Source organism: Rhinolophus ferrumequinum, chromosome 21 (assembly GCF_004115265.2).
Source record: "Rhinolophus ferrumequinum isolate MPI-CBG mRhiFer1 chromosome 21, mRhiFer1_v1.p, whole genome shotgun sequence".
NCBI classification, from domain to species: domain Eukaryota; kingdom Metazoa; phylum Chordata; class Mammalia; order Chiroptera; family Rhinolophidae; genus Rhinolophus; species Rhinolophus ferrumequinum.
The window spans coordinates 50,199,451-50,220,358 of NC_046304.1; the positions used below are offsets into that span (position 1 = coordinate 50,199,451).

At 42.2% G+C, this 20,908-nt stretch overlaps 2 protein-coding genes across 2 annotated transcripts in view; one reads left to right on the forward strand and one right to left on the reverse strand.

Moving 5' to 3' along the window:
• Positions 1 to 7,357, forward strand: part of ARMC7 (armadillo repeat containing 7) — a 27,082-nt gene extending 19,725 nt beyond the window's left edge. The window contains exon 4 of the transcript XR_004421384.1: positions 6,333 to 7,357. The gene's annotated coding sequence lies outside the window, so the exon portion shown is untranslated. The remainder of the gene's footprint in view (positions 1 to 6,332) is intronic.
• Positions 1,498 to 16,038, reverse strand: JPT1 (Jupiter microtubule associated homolog 1). The gene is made up of 6 exons (XM_033091496.1): positions 15,854 to 16,038; positions 8,709 to 8,854; positions 8,250 to 8,347; positions 7,364 to 7,382; positions 2,088 to 2,545; positions 1,498 to 2,053 (listed from the first exon to the last, which is right to left on the reverse strand). Exons 1-5 carry the CDS (start codon positions 15,907 to 15,909, stop codon positions 2,397 to 2,399), a joined length of 468 nt encoding a protein of 155 aa, XP_032947387.1. The 5' UTR covers positions 15,910 to 16,038; the 3' UTR covers positions 1,498 to 2,053; positions 2,088 to 2,396.
• Positions 16,039 to 20,908: the final 4,870 nt, after the last annotated feature.

Genomic DNA, 20,908 nt, shown 5'->3' on the forward strand with positions numbered 1-20,908 from the left:
TGCCGCTGACTGGTTCAATTCCCACATAGGATGGTGGGCTGCACCCCTGCAACTAGATTGAAAACGGCGACTGGACTTGGAGCTGAGCTGCGGCCTCCACAACTAGATTGAAGGACAACGACTTGGAGCTGATGGGCCCTGGAGAAACACACTGTCCCCCAATAGTCCCCAATAAAATTTATTTAAATAAAAAAAACAACATGTAAGAAAAGAGGTAGAATCAGCTGTCCTCACTTTTTTTTCCCCCCTCCTTCACTAAGCCAAGTCACACAAACTGGGTAAAAAGTTCAAACTGTCAACTCTGTCGTCAATATTTTAAGATCATTCAACTTCACTTTCTAGACCCTAAGCTTTCTAATTGGAAAATTTAACACCCTGAGCAAACATGTTTACATAGAATTTCCTAAAAATCTGTTGATAGTATCAAAATGACAGGCAGAACTGTCCCTTCCCTCAGAAAACCTTAATTTTGACAAGGCACTTATCTTCGTAAAATGAAAAAACCCCAAATTACAAGTCGTGACACAAATCAAGGACATCTCTTTCCCAGGAGGCCCACCTTCACTGAGGGAAGGGCGCAGGTTCCCTAACTCCGACGAGTCCTAATAGAAACCGTAACTCAGGCTAGTATTTATTTGTAGGGCTAACCTGTTTCAGTAAAATTAGAAGGATCCTGTACCACAGCTGTTGTCTCCATTCTGAAAGTGCTTTACACTGTAGGAAAAACTTGACACCTCCACAATCTATAAATCCCTTATTCTTCCCAAAATGCCCAATAGTTCAAATGAGTCAGTGGTTACACACTCAGCTTGAATCATCTCAGTCAAAGGAGGGGCTTTAGAGGTGACCTAGTTTTTAATTTAGGAAACTGAGCACCAAATGACGAGGCAACAGAACACAACTGGTCAGTAGCCCAGCTAGACGTCAGAACCAGGTCTTAATAATGCCCAATTAAGACATCTAATATATAGCATATTGATCTGGAACTTTCTGCCTAGAACCCAGAGAGCTTTCTCCTGTCCTCTGTGTCCATATCAGTTCAGGGGACTCAGATTGAGGTCCCCCCCACCCCCATCGAATTAGGTAGGCCCTTTTTTCCTTTGGAGCACTCTTCTTTGACCACCCATCAATGAGAACACCTTACAGGTATGAAAGGATTTAAAATGTTAAATGTTACTATCTAGCACAAAGCGTATGCGGTAGGAGTTTAAAATACATTGGCTAATAACTATTTGGGATATCAATTATTCGTATTATTTCCAAATTTTATTACCACAGATGTCAGAGTCAGTTATCATTTTGCATTTTAACTCACGCTATGACTCCACACTTGTATTCTTTTAAGAGAAGCCCACTTGTCTCTGCGCCTTCATTAGTCAATTTTAACTTTAATGACTTGGAATCCCTGGGCAGCAGGATTTATAGTTACAAAGAAAAACAGCAACTAAACAGCTAGAACACTGAAACAATCTCAAAAAGATGACACAGGACACACTGTTTCAAAATTTGTACATTGTTTACTTTAAGCAAAGGTCCAGGATTGTGAAGTACAACACACATTTTAAGGATGAGACTGTTTGTTTCATGGTCAAGCATCATGCACACAGCATCAGGTTATCTAAGAGCACTGCCCCTGCGGGGTCCGTTCCAGACCAAGACCCGCTTCTGTGTGGTCACCGCCCTTGCTTGCTTCACCATGTGGAACTGGTCAGTTGGAGTGTACATGAGCTTCCTCTGCACGAGAGCAGGCTTTGCACCTCAGCCAGTCACGTTAGCATCTGGCTTATTTCTTAAGATTCAAAAATAAAAGGCAGTTTCTTTGCTTTGCAGGCAGCAAGGCATGAGGCCCAGGCCTCTCTATTATTCCATTTGGCACAGGAAGATGCTTTTAGCAAAGGGCACTGACAAGTTAGGGCAATGGCAAGAAGGTTCAGTATAAAGACAACCCTGTGTTGAGGGCCTGCAGGAATGGTGCCTGTGGCCTGTTTACTGGCCTGTCCAATCAAAGCTTGGTAAACCCAAGTAAAGCTGACAAGAAAAGGGTTTTAAAAACCTCAAAACAAAAAAAAAAAAAAAAAAAAAAAAACCTCAAAACAAAAGATCGCCTAATACATTTGGAACCAAATTATTTGTTCTTCAAAACACGGTAATAAGCGTCACAAAGCCTTCCCTCCAATCTACTAGTACTAGAAACACTCATGCCGTGGCCTACAAACCCAGAGGAATCAGGACAGATAAAGGGAACCTGTTCCTCAAAAAGAAAAGAAGACAGCAGTACATAAAGTGCTTCTTTTTTAATGAAACAAATCCAAAAGATGTACAGTCAGGCTCAAGTTGTGCAGTTCACAAGCATGGAGAAAACAAACAGACAAAACGACAGTTCAGGACAGTCGCAGCTAACCCAGGATGAGGCTGGACTTGCCACCAGGGGGGTTTCTTCGGGACGGCACTGGGGCCGGCGCCACGGGGCTGGGCACCGGGGCAGCGGGCACGGGCTTGTCCTCACTCTGCCCCAGGCCAGCCTGCAAGTCTGTGTCCACATTTTCTAGGAAAACAGAATGAAATTAAGGCTAGTAACTATTGACTTGTGTGAAGATGGAATGGATGATTTTTCTTTTGAGGATGGTTCAAAACACAATAGAAATATAAAGAAGAAAACAGTCACCAACCATGTTCTCACTACCCAGACTTAACCACTGTTCATGTTTTGCCATTATTTGTCCCCAGGCCTTTACCTGTGTATGTTTTCTTGATTACACAAATATATGAAGACATGAATATTTTAAATTAGAACATTACTGATAAGCTCTAGATCCGTGACCCTCCAACCCACCTCTATGTGGGTCTCTCCTTTCTATTCCCAGAGGCCCCAACGGCTAGTTATGTGTGTTCTTCTAGACCTTTTGTTTTATGCATATTTTATGTGTATTTTACTTCCAACAGATAACATATAATACTGTTTTGTTGTATTTAACATAAATGATGTCTGCTTCCTTTTTTTCAATCTTTTGCAAAATTACCCATATTTATACACATGGTCACAATTCACCTTTCTTAATTAAATTGCTTTATAGTGTGTGTGTGTGTGTGTGTGTGTGTGTGTATAATTTGTATATATTTCTCCAATCTTCTACTGATAGCAATAAATTGGAACCAGCCCAACCATTCCAAACAAAGCTGTAACACATACACTGGAACGTTTGCCCACGGTAATGCATATACTCTGGAACGTGTGCCCACAGTAACACATATACACCGGAACGTGTGCCCATAGTTACACATGTACACCGGAACGTGTGCCACATCTTCATTTTGAACAGAGACTACACACCAGCCTCCCAACTGGCTGTGCCACTTTCTACCCCACAACCCATGTCAGAATCTGCTCTCCTTACATCTTTGCATATCCACCACTTGATAACCACTTCACTTTAATATTTGCCAAACTGATGGGTGAAAATGTTATTGCATTGTTTTATGTTACATTTCCATGGTTACTAGGTGAGGTTGATTTTAATAACACAGAAAACCAGTTTTACCATCACCATTTATTAAAGAGTCTACCTTTCCCTACTGATTTGTAATAACATCTCCATTAATCAGGTCACTCCTATCTCTATTAACTGGGCACTTTCCACATTCAAGTCTTAAGAATTAGTGGATTATTATCTAATATCCTAGATATTGCTTGACTGATTCATTCACTGACTGATCTGTGAAATTCCCAACAAGCACATATTCTTAGCCCGCTAGTTTCCAAACTTAGCCAAGTCACTGACTCGAAGTCGAGAGTAACTGCAAAAGAAAAACTCATAGTGTTTTCTGTGAAAGGAAATTTCTATGAAGAGTTGAATAGTTTTAAGGCATCTTACACTTATTTTCATTTAAACAAAAAAAAAAAAGCTAGGTCTCATCTCATTGTTAAGCCATCAAATTAAACTGTGGACTATTCTAACACCTGCCTCAGAATAATCACACACACGCAAAACACAGAGCACACCGTTAGTATAAGCCTTGGAAGAAAAACTAATGTAAGGTTTAAAGACATTTATTCCCTCCCCTAATTTGGGAGTTCCAAAACCCTGGAAGCAGTGAAGCCCAAATATTGGTTATGATATATATTAAGTCAACACTTCTAATTTCAAAACGTCAACAAAAAAAGTAGTTTCTTTTAAGTTCCTCAAAGACTAAACATTAGAAGTTCATGTTCCTAAAACCACTTGTACCAAGTTTTGATGTAGCCAACTAAAACTGAGAAGGCCGAAGGGAAAAAGATCTTAGGTTGGAAACACAACAAAATCTCAGAAATATGCTACTGCAGCTTTTAACACTGCATTTTTTGAATTTTGGGAACATTCTATAGAAATAGCTTGTGACACACAATCTTCTATATTATTCAACTACTAGTAAAAATCTAATATGACACTTTCCCAAACGACAGCCCTCACGGTTATGAACTGAAGTTTGGTGACAAAGTTGTCCTTGGTGTCCTGTTGCTATACTCATTATATAAGAAACAGAAGCAACCGCATCACCATTAAGTACCCAAGTCCTACAATGAGTGTCCATTAAACAACCCAGGAAAATATGTCTAATTTACTGCAAATACAAACAAAAACCAAAAGACACATTTAAAACAGTCCAAGAGAGATGAAATCAGACCATGAACTCGGCCTGGGCCAGCATTATCAATGCGAGCTGTTTCATGTCTGCGGCTATGACGTAGCCTCACGGCTGTACAGGATCTAACTGAAATCTCCACCGTCCGTCTGGCCCAACGAGTTAATGAGTACTTCCAAAGGACACAAAATTATCATGCAGCTCTACACCATGGTAGTTTATTTCCAGAAAGTGATTTTTTTAGAGAGATCAAGCTCATTTCCACCTGTCTTATTATTATTAATGGAACTGTTTTGTCTTTTACAACTAGGTGACAATATACCAAAACAGAAAAAAAGACGAAAGAGCACATTGAGACTAAACAAGACCAGGCCTTCATTTAAATGCTTGTTTGTCAGAAATACTCTAGCCAGAAAAGATGGAGGTTTGTTACTCCATGGCATTCGTCTGCAATGAGATAAGTACAGGAATTGAGGGTTTAGAAACTTCTGTAGCAACTTGAGAGAAATCTTTGTCTGTTGAATATAATAATAATAATAATAATAATAATAATAATAATAATAAAATAGGGCTTTAAACAAAAAATACTTTTACCATAATATCCATCTAATATACCCCTGAACTGTCTTTCTTCTTTGGTGCATCAATAAAGTACCTGAACAGACACCTCTGACAGAATTTAAAAAATGATTCATTATAAGGGTCAAAGAATTAGGTCCACCAGAAAATTCAGCAGACCATCTAACTTGCCTGAGGCAGCGAAAGACTTCTGCCTAAGTTTCCTGGATCTGCTCCTTCTTTCTTAAAGATTTCCAAAGCCCTCGCTGTAACCATTCCTATGTTTAATTACCTAAAAGATGAAGGCAATTTTCCTTATATCCAAACAAAACCTGTTTTACTTAAATTGAGCAGAGTAGGTGGGCTTTGAAGTAAAGTTGGCAACAGAGCTGGGGGTGACCTCTACTTCAACAGACGTACCTTGAATTACTAGGCCCCTTGCCATTTTATGACAAATGAACTAAAAGGAGCAGCAGTCAGGAACATAAAATAACCGGGTGGCGAAACTTGATGACCATCAGAAAAATAAAAATAAAAAGGAAGGACTTGGGGCCGGCCCCGTGGCTCAGGCGGTTGGAGCTCCATGCTCCTAACTCTGAAGGCTGCCGGTTCCATTCCCACATGGGCCAGTGGGCTCTCAACCACAAGGTTGCCAGTTCGATTCCTCGAGTCTAGCAAGGGATGGTGGGCAGCGCCCCCTGCAACTAAGATTGAACACGGCACCTTGAGCTCAGCTGCCACTGAGCTCCGCGATAGCTCAGTTGGTTGGAGCGTGTCCTCTCAACCACAAGGTTGCTGGTTTGACTCCCACAAGGGATGGTGGGCTGTGCCCCCTGCAACTAGCAACGGCAACTGGACCTGCAGCTGAGCTGCGCCCTCCACAACTAAGACTGAAAGGACAACAGCTTGAAGCTGAACAGCACCCTCCACAACTAAGATTGAAAAGACAACAACTTGACTTGGAAAAAAAGTCCTGGAAGTACACACTGTTCCCCAATAAAGTCCTGTTCCCCTTCCCCAATAAAATCTTTAAAAAAAAAAAAAAGAAGGACTTGTCATACTACCCAATTCAGTGTGCTATTTACCTGAAGCATCTATAATAAATTGAGCTAATGACCCAGGACAAATTACACATTTTTTCATACCTTCCGCAGGGCTCTCACAGATGTCTTCGGGCTCCCCAAATTCCTAATTATAGCCATTGGCCAAAACTGGTAAATAAAGATTAGCTGATTCTGGCTAAATAAGGTCTGCCAATGGTAGTATTTCAGAATGAAAAGCAGCAGCATCGAAAAGCCTAGAAGATTATTTTTACCTCCAGAACAGTCTTTTCAAATGGAACAAATTGGACATGAATAACAAGTCTACCTTCAGTCCAGTGAAAAAGTAATTTGTCCAGTGAGAAGAACCCAGGTTAGGCTCAAAGATTCAGAAGCTTCTCCTACCACGCCCACCAAGAAAGACTGTTTGAGAGGACAGAAGAGGACTGTGGTTCTTAAACATTCGTTTCCCTGGAAGACTGTACCACAAAATGTAGGAAAAGGCCACGAGGAAGTGACTCTGGGCCAGAGAGTCTATGACTGCTATGACCCGACTGCTTTCTTTCCACTCATCGTCAGTTCTCTGGCACTTGTAAAAGAAATGCCAATGACTACTTCAAAGATTTAAGATAATTAAGCAAATGATGACAGCTCATTTCCACATGTAATTGGTCACATGAATGCTAACTGAAAATTTACATCTGCCCCTAAATCATCACTTACAAGATCACAGAGTTACCACTGTCTGGGTGAATAACCACCTCATATAAAAATCACATTTTGTAAAGTCAATGCTGTGGGCCAAGGCTGAACTGCCAGAGCCCTTTATTGAAAAGCTCTCATTAAGTATCACAAATACCAGCCTGATTGATGTGCATACATTTGTAAAGGATTTTCCGGGGGTTTTTGTTTTTTCTTTCTCATACACGTCTAGCATTGCCCTCACTGCTGGCTGGTACCAAATGTGGCCATGTTTGCTAACTTTCCAGTTTCATTTTTCTTGCCTTTCCACTCAAGATTATGCTGGCACTCGGGCAAAGGTAGGTTTCATTCCCCAGTCTCTTTCCCCAAGACATGATTTGAATCAAAATACTGATATTCTAAAACCATTTACAGAACCAGAAATCGGCTTCAGAAGTACTCACCATGAATGTCGCCTTCTCCCTGGAAAAGAAATGAAAATTTTACTTTAGATTTTAATTTTGCAACACACAAAACAATGCAGTCACAGTTCAGAGAGGTTACTATTTATCTGAAACCAAATGTTTTCATTTTGATGCAGTCAAGTTCAGGGTCAGGCTGCATTACAATAAGCAACCTTTATTCGCCCGGGATAATGCTACACAAAAATGCTGCTGGACAAATTGCCCAGTGTTAGTAACACACCTAAAACCCCCCAAAAACCTTGACATCTACACTGATGGCCTATATCAATTAGCATTTCAGAGGATCTTTTATCAAATGGGAAACTTCCATTCTCCCTCTTTCTTCTTATCTAGGGGTTGAAAGGTGTCTATCAATTCCAAAGCCCCTTCTACAAGTCTCCCCACACTTAGATGGCGGATGCCTCCATGTGCTCTGAGGTCCCTACCCAGGACACCCTACCAGGCTTTCCAGACACGCAGCTGGGGGCTTTGGGGCGGTGCTGCAGTCTCCTGGAGTTCAGCTTAAAACAACTGGGCAACAATTGCCAACAACTGTCACAGTCCTTGAACCCAGTAATGCTACTACATATGAGGTACACAGGAAGTGAGTGTGACCCAGAAGTTCCAAAAACCAATACTGAAGGACAGACCGATCCTAATGGTAGAAGGGACACCAGAACAGACCAAGAGCATGTTAACTCACTTCCTGGCTTTCCTCCCTTTAGTTATCCATCTTCCATCACCAATATGGCCAGCCCCTTTCCTAATTACTTCTATGTAAAACTCTAGGGACAGAACTAAAGCCCTCAGTGCAACAGGCGGGAATCTTATTTCTAAATGGAATTAACCTCAAAGCCTGTCGTTTTCCCCATGTTGTCACACTGACCTTCAGATCTAAGAAGTCTCCAGAGTTTGCTTCAGAAGAGTTCCTTCTCTGGGGTCCAGATGACTCAGAATCTTCATGGCCACCACTAGACTTGGCACCTGAATCAAAATAGACCTTCTTGAGGGATACAGTAGGAAGACGTAAAGCAAACACGTTTTTAGTGAGTGGTATTATATGCTAGTCTCATATTACAAAACGAGCAAACAGTGTTAGGGAGGTTAAGGTATGACTTCGAAGTCCTGTGAGGGATGGAATAACCCCATCTGACATCACTCCTCCTTCTGATCCATCACATAAATTCTCAGTATTTCCCGTTTCTTAGTCCCAGTTTTTCCTCCAATGACAAGCTTTAACTGTTGTTTACCTCATTCCAATTTTGCTCACAAGCACAAAACCAGCTGTGGTTATTCAAGATGGGCCTGTCCCTTTGACCAGAGATCCCAGACACATAAGCAGTACCTGCAGACTTGGCCCACGACGGGGGATTTTCCTCAGATGTCCCAAAGATGCTAGAGGCCATTTTGTTCTTCCTCATGGGTTGTTGTTCCATTGGTTCATCAAAGCCCAACGAAAAATTGGATCCACCACCTGGAGGCCGCAAAACCCTAGGAACAATGGCAAAACATCAATTTCAGATGATACTAGAACATTTCTTGGCATAAATAAACACCTTTCGTTTCATTTCCCTCGCCCATTCATTCCCCTTGCCTCCCATAAAAAGAGAGCTGCTAATGGGAAAACAGAACTGATTCCATCAGGGTATAAATGCAACGCTGGATGTTAAGACACGAAATGCTGCTTCATGTTTGTAGTGAGGCTGTCCATCACGCCAGGCAGCTGAAACCCGACAATCAGCACAAACGACAGCCTGCTGGCTGGTGTCTCCTTTTAGGAAATGGCCAAAGACTTAACGGACGTGGCCTGCTGGCTAGTCCTTTTGATTAAACAAACAAAAAAATATATATATCCCTAACTCACTTCATTTACCAAAATAAGTTCCAGCTAGGTCAAATATTTTAATTTAAAGGCTAAAACAAAAATATTGGAAGAAAATTGGGACAAATGTGTTCTAGTGTTGAAGAAAAGGGCTTTCTACACACAAGATGAAAGCCAAAACCCAATGAAAAGATGGCCAAATTTGGCAAAATACACATATTTGACAAAGGATTACTATAATATTACTATTATAGTATGACTATTATACTCTTTAAAATAATAAAAAGAATCACAAGAGAAAAATGGACAAAAGACACTAACAGGCAATTAAAAAATATGGAGAGCTTCTAAACATTAAAAATTCAACCTCACTAGCAAATACATAAAATATAAAACAAAATGACAGTTTTTCTTACTTATTAGACTGGTCAGAATGAAAAAATACCAACTCCCAGCATTAACTGAAGTGTGAGAATAAATTTGTACAAACTTCCTAAAAAATACTTTGATAATGTGTAAGCTTGCATTTTATATGCATCAGCATTTCTCCTTCCAGAAATTATCTTAAGTAGATAACCAGACGTATGTTCAAGGATACTCCTATAAATAGGTTAATCTGTAACAAGTTGGAAATACCCTAGTTATCCATTAATAGGGGATTAATTATCAGTCTGTCCATACAACAGAAACCTATACACATTAGGGTGGGATTTACCTTTATTAGTAGATGCGAAGTTACCAAAAAACACAGTGAATTAAAAAGGTTGGAACATACAACCAAGATTACTCTACCCAGCAAAGCTCTCATTTAGAATTGAAGGACAGATAAGGAGCTTCCCAGACAAGAAAAAGCTGAAGGAGTTCATCACCACCAAACCAGTATTACAAGGAATCTTAGAGAGACTTCATTAAGATAGGAGGGGGTTAAGGATGGGTGAAAGTGGACGGGATTAAGAAGTACAAATTGGGGGCTGGCCTGGTGGCTCAGGCGGTTAGAGCTCCGTGCTCCTAACTCCGAGGGCTGCCAGTTCGATTCCCACATGGGCCAGTGGGCTCTCAACCACAAGGTTGCCAGTATTCCTCGAGTCCCGCAAGGGATGGTGGGCAGGGCCCCCTGCAACTAAGATGGATGGCTCAGTTGGTTGGAGCGCGTCCTCTCAACCACAAGGTTGCCGGTTCGACTCCCTCCAAGGGATGGTGGGCTGTGCCTGGAGCTGAGCTGCGCCCTCCACAACTAAGACTGAAAGGACAACAACTTGAAGCTGCACGGCACCCTCCACAACTAAGATTGAAAGGACAACAACTTGACTTGGAAAAAAGTCCTGGAAGTTCACACTGTTCCCCAATAAAATCCTGTTCCCCTTCCCCAATAAAAATCTTAAAAAAAAAAAAAGTACAAATTGGTTGTTACACACACACACACACACACACACACACACACTAGTCATGGGGATATAGGGTATAGCATAAGGAATATAGTCAGTAACACTGTAATAACTAGGTGTGGTGCCAGATAGGTACTAGATCTATCAAGGTGATAGATGGGAGGGGGGTTGGGGGCAGGGTTGGAAAGGTGAAGGTGTTAAGAAATACAAATTGGTAGTTAATACAGTGTGGGGAGTATAATCAACAATGTTGTAAAGATCATGTAAGGTGCCAGATGGGCACTGGACTTATCAGGGGGATCACGTCATAGACTGTGTCCAATGCGCTATACACCCGAAGCTGAAGTACAATAATATTGAACGTCAACTATAACTAAATATATAGGTGTACATAGTCACGGGATGTGGAGTACAACATAGGGAAGATAGTCGATGGTATTGTAACCGCTATTTAAGATGTCAGAGGGGTAGTAGCTTAGGGGGTGGGTTATCACTTAATGAGGGGTTTAAATGTCTATTCTGTTGCTTTGTACACCTGAAACTAATAAAAAATAAATTAAAAAAATAAAAATAAAAAACGTTGGAGAACAAATATAAGCCCAAATACACGTTATATAAAAGGATGTGTACAGAGATACACACTAATCTGTGTGACTCTCGGTAAGTTGCTTAACCTCTCTGAGCTTTGGTTTTAGAAGATAATAGTAGCTGCCTCATAAGACTATTATAAGGATATCATATATATATTGTGTTAGAACAGTAACTGCAACATGGCAATCATGTGTCCTAGCTACAATAACAGTCCTAGCTACAATAACTAGACATAAATGTCTGAAAGTACAGGTACCACCATGTTATCCAGGGGATTTCTGGTGAATTTCAATGTCTTTCTTATACTTCGTATTTTTCTGTACTGCTATTAGTCTAAAATTCTTCTAAAGACTACTTCTGGGTTCCAGAATTCCCTGACAACTTTCCTTCTGTCAATGCTCCTTTTCCCATAGGCCATTATATGTGATCACTTGTGGATACCTGTGTCCACTTGGATCTCTCAACAGAAATCCCAGCTCCTCTGCTCCCTTGGGTGCAGGCTGGCACCCTGGCCTCAACTCTCCAGAGCCCCTCACAGGACTGGCACACTGCCCGTTCCTGCCCGAGGGGTGACCTCCTGCCCTGTCCTGCGTTCATTCTTGCTTATCCCTGCTACCACAAGCCAGCATAGGCAAGGCTTGGTTAAGCCGAGGCAGAACTGAAGGAAATCAAACAAACTTTGCCAGCTATAAAGTTGGTGCAAAAGTTATTGCGGTTTTTGCAATTATTTTTATTGACTTTTTAAATCGCAGTTACTTTTGCACCAATCTAATACCAGTATAGCCTCCTCTCAACTGCATCTACGTCTTATCATCTTCACTAATCCGGTCAGGCCACTTTCTTCAGTGTTCCACACACAGTTCTGGCTCATCTCCACCTCGGGCATATTTACTCCCATACTTCCTCCTGCCTAGAGCCCTCTCCACCCTGCCCTCAGTGAGTTCAACATCCAGCCCCCCTCCTCCGTGAAGCAACTAGCAGAGCCCTCCACGTTCTCAAAGATGGCACCGGTGGAACCCAAGAGGAAAGGATGGTAGAGATCCTCTCCTTCTCATGCCAACTCTGTGTAAAGGGCCATATAGTAAATACTTTGGGTTCGTGAGTCACACAGTCTTGCGCAACTATTTAGCTCCATCACCTGGCACAAAGGCAGCCACAAACATGAAAATGAATGAGTGAGGCTGTGTTCCAATAAAACTTTATTTATGGACACTGAAATTTGATTTTCGCATAATTTTACAAGTCATGAAATGTTCTGTCCACCCCCTCCCAACCATTGATAAATGTAAAAATGTGGTGCCCGCTGGGTTTGGCCTTCAGGTGGTAGTTTGCCGGGCTCTGCTCTATTCTAATTCAACAGCCTCATTTTTAAGAGCGCAAAGTCAGGCCCTGAGAAGTTCCAAATAACTTGCCCAACATTAGTTAACTGACAGAGGCAGGACCAAAACCCAAATCGCCATTTCCTGGCAGGCACATAACAAGTGCTCAAAGTGCATTTAAATAGGGAAAATACACAAGGCCATTTTACTCTTTAAACTACAAACCGACCTAGTTGGTGCTTTGCTTAGTTTTCTTATTTTCTAATCTTAGACTGTCTTATATGTATTTTAATTATTTTTTCTTGTGTTTTTTTTTTTTTTAAGTGTGTTTTTCCAAGACCCGTCAGCTCCAAGTGAAGTAGTTGTTTCAATCTAGTTGTGGAGGGCGCAGCTCACAGTGGCCCATGTGGGGATCGAACCGGCAACCTTGTTGTTAAGAGCACCGAGCTCTAACAAAGAGCTAACCGGCCACCCCTTCTATTTCTTATATGTTAATATGTCCTCTAGTGTTCTCCCCTGAATCTAATATTTGTGTCTGCCCATAGTAAAATTCATTACATGAAGATGACTGTTCAAGCATACATTTTATAAAGATGATAATCTTAGATTAGCTTAAATTGTTTAAATCATAATTTACAGAGTTGCCGGTTAGCTCAGTTGGTTAGAGCGTGGAGCTAATAACACCAAGGTTGCCGGTTCGATCCCCACACGGGCCACTGTGACCTGTGCCCTCCTTTAAATAAATAAATAATAAAATAAAATAATGCTTCTTTCTAATTAATATGTAATTATTGTAAAAAAAATCATAATTTATAAATTCTTAATAGGCTTTCTCTCATGTTAAAGTTTGAAGCAACTTGCTTTTTATCACTTGTACCCCAAATCAACAGACACTTAAAATGTTAATATCAAAGTTAACTTGCTTCACGATCAGCCCCTTCATTCCTAGAGATCAGACTAATTTTCCCTACCGTCATAAGAAAACCCTCGTGAATTATTTTAGTCAGATGAAAACCTTTAGAACCCTAATGGGCTGGGAAATACTGTTTGGCCTTAAACAAAGAAAAAAGACACTAGCATCCAAACACCAGCTTAAAAAAAAAGTCAGAGCTCTAACCAGCCCAACTTTTTCAAGGTCTGTGTTCTTCTTGCAATAGCAGGTAATACCTACTCCAATGACGTCAGTGTTGTAGAGCCCATTTGTAACAGCCAGACATCCCCAAACAAAGGGTTTGGATCATAAGACAGAAATTCTATCAATTTCACTTTTTTAAATGTCCTACTATTCTTTCTGAACTACACACATGATAACTAAATCAGGATTACATATTGGAGACTCAACAAAAATGTCTTCAGGTCCTGCAGATAGCAATTTTTAAAAAATTACTTTTTCTTTCTTCTTTCTTTAAATCCCGGAGCTCCCATATGACTTTTGCAGATCATTTCCTAACAGACTAAATTTATAAAGTGTTCATGGAGCTAGGAGAATGTTACTGGAGAAAAGAAGTTTAGGAGAATTAGGTGAGATTACAGAAGAAAGAAAGGCAGGAAGTAAATAAAAAGGACAATGCTACAGTCTTGAGATCACAATATTGGAGAGAAACTGATGACAAAAGGTGAACTAAAACACTTACTTTTGCAGAACCAAAAATTATTTCTATCTCACATTTCAAACATACATATCAAAGAACTAGTGTCAGGATTCATTTGACCAGGTTACTGAAATTCATTATGAAGCACTAAACCGCACTCAATCCCCAAGGATAAAACCTCAGATTTTTTTATACATGAACATTCCAACCACTACATTTTGACCTGCAGAAAGTTGACCCCAGGGCACCAAACAAAATACCCAGGTTCACTTTGGTCCAGTGTCCTCTGAAAAAAAATGATCTCACTGGTAGGATGACAACAGAAGAGGGAGTGACCCTCTTCAGTATTTTTGTATGTCTATACTACCCAAGTTCCCCCATCCTCCCAGTAACAGCTAGTTTTAAAAATTTTTCCCCTTCTTTTCTACATTGTGAAAAGGAAAAGAATGAGTTAAAAAGGAATGTCATTTCCAAAGCTCCCTTCTAAGACTCAATGCTGAGGCCTGCTTTTGTCCCCAAGTTCTCCAACCCCTGTGAGAGACACTGCTGTTTCACTGCTGTCTTCTTAGCCCCACAAAATGGCTCCCTTTGTGCCACTTGCTCAGGACCCCAAGGCTGGCCACACATGACCAGCAGGTCATGATCAATGCCCAGAAAAAGTGGAATCTAAGCTTCCTCCAAACCTGGAGCAAGGATCCCAGAGATGCCTGAATCCCACCTTAAAGAACAGTGTGCAATTAGCCAAGACAATGTGGACATGTTCCACCGGATCCCAACCCTTCCACCAAGTTAGGCCGGGGCTTGGAAAAGGGTCCCAGTCCAAACACTGTGTCTAGTGTCCCCCTCCCCAAATGCAGTGGCAGGAGTGGCCAGAAAGGCCCCGGCTTTCCAGGTGGAGATAGTACGGAAGAGACAATGGATGCCTCCAGCCCCGCCCAAGAACAGAAAACCTCCTCGGGCAAGGGAACTGGGGCCAGGGATGAACTCATTTAACGAATATCAAAGGGGGAAGCGAATGAGGTAGGATGCAAAGACCGAGGTCCGAAGGTTTGTGCGCAGAAAACCCACTTGGACTGGAGCATTCGACCTCCCGTTCGGAGGTGGGTGCGGGAGGGGAAGGAGCTGGGGTCTTTCCTTTGTTAGCAGAGGGGAGGCACTTCACAGAGGGCTGACTGTAGGGTCCTGGAAAGGGGTGAGGGGTCGCTAAGACCAGCCCCGCCCGACCACAAATGACACCTGCCAAACGGGCCCCGGTGGGTAGGCGATCGCCGGACCTGACAGTCGCGGCCGCGGAATCTGACTGCCACGCCGGTTGCACCGCCGCCACCTGCTCCCGGTCAGTGACAGGAGTGCGTGGCCCGGGGGTGGGACAATGGGGTCGGACCAAGGCGCCCAGTGGGCTGCCCTGGCACGCGGGAGCCAGGCCACCACATTGGGGCTCGGCCGGCCGCTCCGAAACGGGGAGAGCACGCACGCACCCTCTCCGCATGTCCCAACTAACAACCCACTGCGCTGTAAGGGCTAGCGGCCCCGGCCCTCCCGGTCCCTCGCTTCAGGGTAGGAATGAATGGGAGAGGAGCAGGAATCGGGCGGGGCCGACGTGCCAGGCTCCCAGAGCCGCACAAAGGCGGCGCCGGCGGCCAAGCACCTCCGCCCCGCCGGACGCAAGCGTGGCGCCCAGGGCACGTTACCGCCAACGACCGGGTGCCCAGCCCGCGTGGCCCCGCTGCGCAGCGGCCCTCCCGATCCCAAGCCCCGCGGGTACGGCCCTGCCGCCTCACCGGGAGCTATTCCTGCTGTTGGGGTCGACACCCTTGAAGGTGGTGGTGGTGGTCATGGCGCCGAGGAGCGAGGTAGGCTGGCGTGGGAGAAGAGCGCTGAAAAAGTCGGGTCCGAGGGGCGCAGAGGAGGTCCCCACCCCACCACCGGCGACAGCTGCAGAAGCCTCCGCCACCGCTTTCCTGGCTGGCCGCCGCTTTTATAGGGCTCTCAAATCCCGCCCCCATCCTTCCGGCATTGGCCGATTCAAATAGCTCTCTTCATTTCTATTGGTTCTCTGGAGTGCCAAGCATCGTACTGCGTCACGACTGGCTGCTGCGGCCTTTGCTCAACCTAAACCCGCCCGCTTCCTGGTCAGGGAAGGTCTGGGGAAGTTTCCCCTCCCCCCTCCCAAAATCTCGGAGATGATTGGACAAAGGACAAAACTGCCCCGCGCTCGGTACAAGTTATGCTCGCTGTCACTTAAAAAAGTTACCTGACAGAGGGAAACGCTCGCTCTACAGAAGTTGGAACCCACAGCCGAAGGCACATTTGTTACCATACACGTATTTGCCTTATTTATGGTGGGATAGTAAGAGCATGCTCCTTAAGAGATGAAAATTACTTCTCCAAATTGACATTTCTTGAATAACTACTGTGTGTCTCGTTTGGAAACCCGACAGTCCCAAATGAGAATTGAGTCAACAACAGAAAGCACGCCAAGATGATCCCTTTTAAAACGACTGGAAATTCTTTACATTTTAATGTTACTATTTAGCTGTCACGGGCGGTGCATGCACTGGACCAAAATTACAGTCGTTCCGATTCGAGGGCCTGTTCTAAGGCTGGTTAATGCCTGGCGGCTGGGAATGGCCACCTCCCTTGCTACCAAGACTATCCCAGAGCTCTGCAGCTGTTTATAACCCTTGTCATGGCTCTTCCACCTGTCTGAGTAAATCTATCCTTGCAACAAATGCAGACACACTTGGAGGGCTCAGGAATAACTGTTTATAAGATCGTAATAGGAAAGCCTTGGGCAATCAAGAGTGGATTTTCCTGTCATGCCTGTTTCCTCAAAGCAGGTCTCTTTTTCAGTATTTCCATAAAAATTGAACTACATTCCTTCTTGCATGGCCTTCTCACCTACCTTCCAGGCAGTTAGTTTGTATTCTTGGTTAATCACTCTTCTTGGGCTTTCATAAAAAGCCAGAGATAAATTCTTCTCTTCTATGAGGCATGGATGGTGTCTTTATTCGCTTACCACAAAAGCACAAAGCACACCACTTGTTTGGATTAAAATCTTTCCATTCTTTAAGGCTGGGCTTAAATTCCCAAAAATGTTAAAAAAACAAAACACTTCAGACCAATCTAGCCAGTGAGCATACAACACTTCCTCAAAAATCATACCTAGACTAGGAGGTAGTGGAACATGGTGGTTGCTAGCTCTGCCTCTCATGGGAGAAATCTGGGTTTGAATCTCTACTCTTACCTTTTTTTTTTTTTTTTTTTTTAAAGCTTTTTATTGGGGAAGGGGAACAGGACTTCATTGGGGAACAGTGTGTACTTCCAGGCCTTTGTTCCAAGTCAAGTTGTTGTCCTTTCAGTCTTAGTTGTGGAGGGCGCAGCTCAGCTCCAGGTCCAGTTGCCATTGCTAGTTGCAGGGGGCGCAGCCCACCATCCCTTGTGGGAGTCGAACCGGCAACCTGGTGGTTGAGAGGACGCGCTCCAACCAACTGAGCCATCCGGCAGCTCAGCGGTAGCTCAGCTCAAGGTGCTGTGGGACTCGAGGAATTGAACTGGCAACCTTGTGGTTGAGAGCCCACCATGTGGGAATCGAACCAGCAGCCTTCGGAGTTAGGAACATGGAGCTCTAACCACCTGAGCCACCGGGCCGGCCCTCTACTCTTACCTTTTCTGATCACGTGTCCTCACTGGTAAAATACTCCCGAATTGTGAGGACTGAATGAGGTCATGGATGTAAACTGCGTAGCCCCATATAAGAAGTCATCAAAGTGACCCATTTTTATTTTCAAACTTGTAAAAGAGTAACTTTTTAACAATCTGAAATTGCTTTTTGTATGCAAAATGAGGGGTTTGGGCTTGACTCTTTAGGGTCCCTTTTGGCCTGAATTTAGGAATTTGTACTTGATTTGCCTTACTTCCTCCATCCCCTGTAGTCTAATAGAAGACAGGTTCTGTGGCAATACAGCACCGGACTGGAAATCAAAGTCTAGGTTCTGGTTCTGTAAGACACTTCTAGGTTACTTATGTCCTTGAGCCCAGTTTCCTAATCTGTAAAATGGGGTTAACAGCACCTATTCTAAGTTTTGTGAGGGTTAGGAGATAATTGTAAGAATGCTGTATTTGGCAAATAAAAGCTTTCTAGTAGAGGCACCCCACGTTGGCTGTGCATTAGAATAAACTGTGAGCTTTTAAGGCATACAAATGAATGCCAGGCCCCATGTGACAAGTACTGAATCTGCAATTTCTCAGGGTAGGGTTCGGTCATGGATATTTTTAAGAAGTTAAACAGGTAATTCTCACGTATAGCTTGGATGAGAACCTCTCCTTCAAAAGTAAGGAATCAGTCCTAGGAGAACACTTTTAATCAAATCTAATTTTTTTTTAGGCAGGCCTGTTTGGTACATTGTATTTTCAAGTAAAATTGCCAGAAAATTCCAGAATAAATGGCCCTCCTATTTACTTGCTCGTGTACAGTAGTTTTGATTAAATCAGTACTCCGCTTGCTACTGTAAGATGGAGATTTGGGGTAAAGCAGATATATGTAGCTGTGCTACAATAACCTTTGCTCCAGATGACCAACTCAGTTGAAAATGGGACATTAATAAAATTGCATTTTGTCCAGAAGATCAACACAGATCAGGATCAAAAGATACAAAAGGATGGGGCAATGTGAACATCTGTTTTTAAAATCACTGAGGCCCATCCTGAGTTTTAAAATACCTATCTAGGGTTCTATATCTAAATACAAAATTTGTTTTAAATTCTCAGGTAAATCTAAAATACAAGACATGAAATCTTATGACAAGGAATGTCGTGTTTTTCAAATCTTAAAGCAGAATCCAAATATATATAATAAAATAGATTAACAGAGCAGCTGTGATTGAAACGAGGCAGGTCTCAAATCCTGGCCCTCTCTGCCTCCCCATTCTTTATCGACCTTTCTCTCCATTCTATCCACCTTTTTGTACGACCCCCCAAGGTTTCATAAGATGCAATTTTAAAACCACTGCCAGATGCATGTCCATTTTCATTTGTTTTTTAAATATAGTGAAGGCACTGAGAATGACAATTGCTCACACCCTCCGTAAGTTTTCATGTCTTTAAGCAGATAAGTGCTCTTCAATTTCCTTAGTCCCAAGCTGCCACTTCCTTACTATATTCAAAGTACTAGTTATCCAATGCAGAAAGCCTAGTAATCCGCTTACCCAAAAGGTTTTTGTACACCTGATAGTCTCAGAATTTCCTGAGAACACAATCTATTATTCTGAAGCAGGTGGCAAGAAATCTATTTAAAAGATGTCAAAAAGTGTTTAAAGCCCTAATAAGTTTCCTTTAATATGGACAGAAATCTCATTGGTTTTAAAGTTCATTGCTAGATATGTGGAAAGTTTTATTCAAGAATGCTATGTACAACCTACTTGAAATAGAATCTGGAAGTTGTGCCTCACCACTTTAACCAAACAAAAATATGCACTAACACAGCGTCTCTTAGCTCTCAAGTATGTTTTTGCCTTCAATATTACCAGCTTTCTCAAGACTGGGTAAAGTGTTCCGAATCTCCCAAAAGTTTATTCCAGAATGCCGGAGGAAATGGGCAATTGACATGGCCTCACAATGGGAATTTACTCTTCCTAGATTCTGCAACTGGGTTTGAACCAATCTCTTAGATCAGTGTCTTTCACTGTGATCAAATACACACATATTAAGTCGAACTACATGAAACTGCAGGTATTTGGCTATTTTTGACCTGTAAGAATAGCAATTGTTTATGTTCAACCATAATTTAATACATACTCTTAATATTTTCTATTCCATTTCATTTTTTTAAAAAATGCTAGTCATGTGCTTTTGAACTTGGTTTAATGACTGAATGAATGAATGGCTCACTGACCAGTATTTCTAACAAGCTTTACTTCTCAACCTCAATATTGCAGGGTACCCCGTTACTATATCACTTATGTATTACTTAACCACACGTAATTTACACATAAATTCTTTAGGGTTCATCAACCCTAAAGACAAATTTAGTATCCGTCTGTCCATTCTTTTCTTTGCCATATCCTCACCAAAAAAAAAAAAAAAAAAAAAAAGCCGATCAATGCCACTGACACAGCCCGAAGAGTTTATTTCCTCTTAAAACTAATTTGCCATTGAACAAATGAACCCAGAGGTCTCAAGGATGGAAAATGGCTTTGTCATGTTCTTACCTTCCTTTATTCAAAGTTAAGGTAAACAAAATGGTACATACACTCTACTAAGGTGTGACTTGCCCTTCTCACATCCTAATTTTTAATCACTCTGAAGCATAGAGAGGGGAAGTATAATTCCTATCTCCCTATCATCTCCTCCTCCTCAGAGTAAGAACTGAATAAGATTATGCAATTTAAGTTTGTCATCTTTCCCCAATTCCATTCCATTCTTCTATTTAATAAACAAGCAAGAAACTCCCCTAACCCATCTGTCCGGCTCTCCCAGAGATAAATTTTGCCTCCTTTGCAAAAATAATTGTTAAACATCTGATGTTTAGTAAACATCAAATAATTTAAAAGGGTATGCCCAGGAAAATGTGCAGGGAAACTCTTCCCTTAATATTCCTAATTCTATAACTTGTGGTAAAGTTATTAATCACATGTGATTAAAATTGTGAATTGCAAACATATTAAATGTCAATTCTTAAACTTTTAAACTGTTTCACAAAGACCCTAAGATTGTAGGAAATTCTAAACTGAGTACCATGTCATTGCTTGCAGGGGAGTAACACTCCAGATTGCAAATAAGATTCCTAACCGGTTTATAATACTCTATTCTAATTTTGTTCCACTCTGAGGAACTCT

Coding starts and splice junctions, on each gene's coding strand:
- JPT1 (XM_033091496.1), bottom strand. CDS start 15,909: ATGACCACCACCACCACCTTCAAGGGTGTCGACCCCAACAGCAGGAAT. Junction 8,855..15,853: donor AACAGCAGGAATAGCTCCCG/GTGAGGCGGCAG, acceptor CATTGTTCCTAG/GGTTTTGCGGCCTCCAGGTG. Junction 8,348..8,708: donor GTCGTGGGCCAAGTCTGCAG/GTACTGCTTATG, acceptor ATTTTGATTCAG/GTGCCAAGTCTAGTGGTGGC.